Source organism: Glycine max, chromosome 6 (genome assembly GCF_000004515.6).
Source record: "Glycine max cultivar Williams 82 chromosome 6, Glycine_max_v4.0, whole genome shotgun sequence".
NCBI lineage: Eukaryota > Viridiplantae > Streptophyta > Magnoliopsida > Fabales > Fabaceae > Glycine > Glycine max.
The window spans coordinates 45,793-49,325 of NC_038242.2; the positions used below are offsets into that span (position 1 = coordinate 45,793).

At 41.9% G+C, this 3,533-nt stretch overlaps 1 protein-coding gene across 2 annotated transcripts; it reads right to left on the bottom strand.

Annotated features, from left to right (window-relative positions):
- LOC100798024 (protein NLP2) lies at window positions 1-3,324 on the bottom strand. 2 transcript variants are annotated; one of them, XM_014777166.2, is made up of 5 exons: window positions 2,987-3,322; window positions 1,969-2,735; window positions 1,000-1,870; window positions 837-910; window positions 439-646 (listed from the first exon to the last, which is right to left on the bottom strand). In XM_014777166.2, exons 2-5 carry the CDS (start codon window positions 2,704-2,706, stop codon window positions 584-586), a joined length of 1,746 nt encoding a protein of 581 aa, XP_014632652.1. In that variant the 5' UTR covers window positions 2,707-2,735; window positions 2,987-3,322; the 3' UTR covers window positions 439-583. The 2 variants fall into 2 exon arrangements, with proteins under 2 accessions (XP_006581076.2, XP_014632652.1); XM_006581013.4 differs by having other exon boundaries at window positions 1-910; window positions 2,987-3,324.
- Window positions 3,325-3,533: the final 209 nt, after the last annotated feature.

A 3,533-nucleotide genomic window follows, 5' to 3' on the forward strand; every position in this document is an offset into this window, starting at 1 on the left:
TGTGTATATTTTTAGCATTTCAAATTAAGTTAATTATTTGGAACTAATATCCTTGTATCATTTGAATGAAGAGAAGTAATAGAAAAATGGTGTTCACTTGGGATTGTTGACATTACTAACAAGTAAATGGTGTTATCTGTCTAGGAGCTGGGGCTGGTGCCTGGAAATGCATTTGCGTGATTGAGAGGCGAAGCATGAAAGAGGAAGAGTCTAATTGTGCGGCTCTGAGACTGAGATGATGTATTTATGCCTTTACACTCCTCAAGATCAGCATCGCATGTTAAAAGAACCCACTCTCGAGCATCATCCAAATACTTGAGCTGAATGTTGCTAATCTCGTTTAGATTGAAACGTCTTGAAATCTCCTTCTGCAAATCTCTGAATCCCCAATTTGGTTGCAAGCTGAAGCGAATTTTTTCATCCCCAAAAGTAGCTTTGACTCTAAAAGTACCCATGTTCCAGACACTAGTACTAGATTGGGGCAAGGGAGGTAGAGACTCAAGATGTTGGTGGGCGAAATGTTTTGCTTCCTCTTGGACCACCTGGACTGATGCACCAAGTCCAAGTGGTTGGCTCTCTGACATCACAATAGTGGTCTGACTGCAAGGCGAAGTTGTTGGGGATTTGAATGTAGTAGCTCCTTGACCTTGGTTATATTCAGAAAAAAACTTAGAATTATCATTATTATTATTATTGATGTTGGATGATTCAGAAACGCCATTGGCTGCAGAGCTCAACTCTGGGAAACTGGTATAGAAGGAGCCAATTTGAATGGCACCTTCGGCACCCTGGACGGAATCAATCACAAGTTGAAGTTTTCTTAAAGAGTGGCCTACCTTCTTAATTTTCCTTGAAGGCCACCTTGTGATCCCATGTTGTCTGCATATCCTTTTTAGAGTGGTAGGACATACTGCGCGCAATCAGAAATGATCGAGTTATCAAAAACAAAGAAATTAAATTAAAGAAGAAGAAGAAGAAGCAAATTAATAATTTACGTACCGCCAATGCTCTTGGCAGCGTCTTTCAGGCTTCCTGCAAAGTATTGTCGAAGAACTGGCAAGCTGATAGTCTTCTCTGCCTTGGTTCGTCTCTTGTCGCCAGCTGATTTCCGGCCAACCCGGCGGCCACAAAAAGCTGCAGTACTCTCAACACCAACACTGACCTGCTCATTAGTATTGCTGCAGTTGGTTGTCACTTTGAACTCTTGTTTTGGCTCTTGGAGGTATTCCAAGGACACCGAGACACCTTTCCCCTTCTGTTGGGCCTCCATCATATGTGCAATCCAGGATGATGATTCCATTTCTTTGCCAACGACGGACGGCAACGCGATTAGTTCCTCCTCCTCCTCCATGACAAGATGCAAACTCCGGCAAGCTTGTTGCACTAGCATAAACAAGGAGTTGAGCAACTGCTTCTGGTCTTGGGTGTCATGGCAATCCTTTGGCAGGAAAAATTCTAAAACAAAATCAGCGGAGGCACTCCGGAGTGGAATGCCCAGAGCAGCATGCAAGCCAAACATGTTAGCATGATGTGCCAGAGGATACTCCGCCTTGCTGAAGGAAGTAATGTCATTTGCAAAACAAGGTTTGGTGGTTGTGAAAGCTGTCCCAACTACTCCTTGCCCCCCCAAAAGGTGGCACTCAGAGCAGGCTTCCAGGAAACCCATTAGCTCTACATCCGCCACAAAACTAGCAGCATACACAGTCGACACATAATTCATCTCATCGTTTGAATGCCCACATCCACTCTTTCCTGCTTGTTGGATGCAGGGAGCCCATGTCAGAGCTAAAGGCAAGTTATGCGCCTTGCATACACACGTCAAAACTTGTACTATCCCATTTAATGCACTTTGGTACAGCTCGTCAAAGCCCTGATTCATTGATTTATCAGATGTAGAATCAATTATTCTGTCTGAAATTAATTAATTAATAAATATAGTTAGTTATTCATGCATCCTACATTATGTACCTTGACGGTCACGGCTGGTGGAATGAAGTTGTGATGATGAGAAGAAGTACTGCTCGTAAAATCAACAGTACACTGAAGGTCGGGAGGGTTGTTGGGCATGAGAATCTCGACAACACCGAGACACATAGCAGTGCCTCTCTCAAAGACAGGAAGTGCGAGAGATCCAGGAGTACGGAGATGGCGCGGGTACTCGTGACTTCTGAAGAAGCGGACGTTGGGAGTCCAGTACTGATCATTAACATGAACCCAATCCTCTTGAATCTGAAAAGCTGCTGCATCCCCATTAAGAAGCGCGGCGGCGTATGGGTAAATATTATCCTGAGGCTGAGCACGTGCAGATCTACGTTCGGGCACCCACACCTGAATCGGCAAATTGGAATTCTTGGCGTATTCTTTCAAGTACCCAACAGCAATCACTAATCTCTCTTTCACAGAGGAAGATGGACCCGGATTTTCCCTTGGCCCAATCCACCATCTCTTCCCCACCATCAAACTAATTTCCGGGTCTGGTAATGATTCTTCTTGTTGGAATATTATTTGCGTCGACTCCATGCTCCTCATCGTGTTTGACTTTGAAGAATTAGCCTCCGTGCCACAATTCAGGTACGATCCAACCCTTGTTTCCAGCCAGCATCCTTCTACAAACAGCTCATCGATGAAATCCGTTTCTGGGCCAAGAATATCTGAGAAGCTCCCATATGAACCATATGCATTCTGCACCAACCCACCATATTCCATCCTTCCTCGATCTCTATATACGTACGTACCTATCATTAATTAATTACTTATGTCAGACTACTTTGTTTGAAAAAGGATTGTTGGAATAAGCTTTACATAAAGAGTACTTGTGTCTATGAGAGGAAAATGAAGTTTAATTTATTTGTGGAATTTATACAGCACTTCCAGCTTGAAATCTGTTAAGAATGTGAAATTGAAAGCCAACCTCCTATTTGTGAGAAATAAACATGCAGACGACACACAAACAAGGGGGAATGGGGATCAAGTACAAGGCCTTCACCTTACTAAATTTGAAGCTTTGACCTCCTGGAGCTAGCTATGCAATTGATTAAGATTAAGAAAAAATTCTAGTTTGGCAGTGAGATCATGAACAACCGAAAGGTCTGAACTGTAACTTTGTAGGAAAGACCGAGAGAGGAATGTTATCGTATATCTGATCGATCTCTACTCCAAGTAACTGGGCGCTTCTTTGCTTATTATACAGTTACCAGGGAATGAAAGTCTTCTATTTATTGACCCGGAACTGCAAAATTTTCTAGAATGTCAGTAGGGCCCACAAGTTAGAAAAACCTAGGACGTGTCAGAATAAATATATATACCAATTTTCAGTCTTCCAGTACTGTAAATAGCATTGAGGAGGAGTAACAATAATCACTTAATGTGTGAATATATATTTATACCTATGAGATAGGGCGGGTTATTTATCTCACTCTAAATAAAAATGGGATTAAAGAATCCCATAATGAATTACTGGTGTATTTTTTTTTTTTGTACTTTAAGATCGTTAGTTGAAAATATTTATTACATCAATATTTTTTTATTTTTTA

Coding starts and splice junctions, on each gene's coding strand:
- LOC100798024 (XM_006581013.4), bottom strand. CDS start 2,706: ATGGAATATGGTGGGTTGGTGCAGAATGCATATGGTTCATATGGGAGC. Junction 1,871..1,968: donor CACCAGCCGTGACCGTCAAG/GTACATAATGTA, acceptor TCAATGAATCAG/GGCTTTGACGAGCTGTACCA. Junction 911..999: donor CGCTGCCAAGAGCATTGGCG/GTACGTAAATTA, acceptor GATTGCGCGCAG/TATGTCCTACCACTCTAAAA.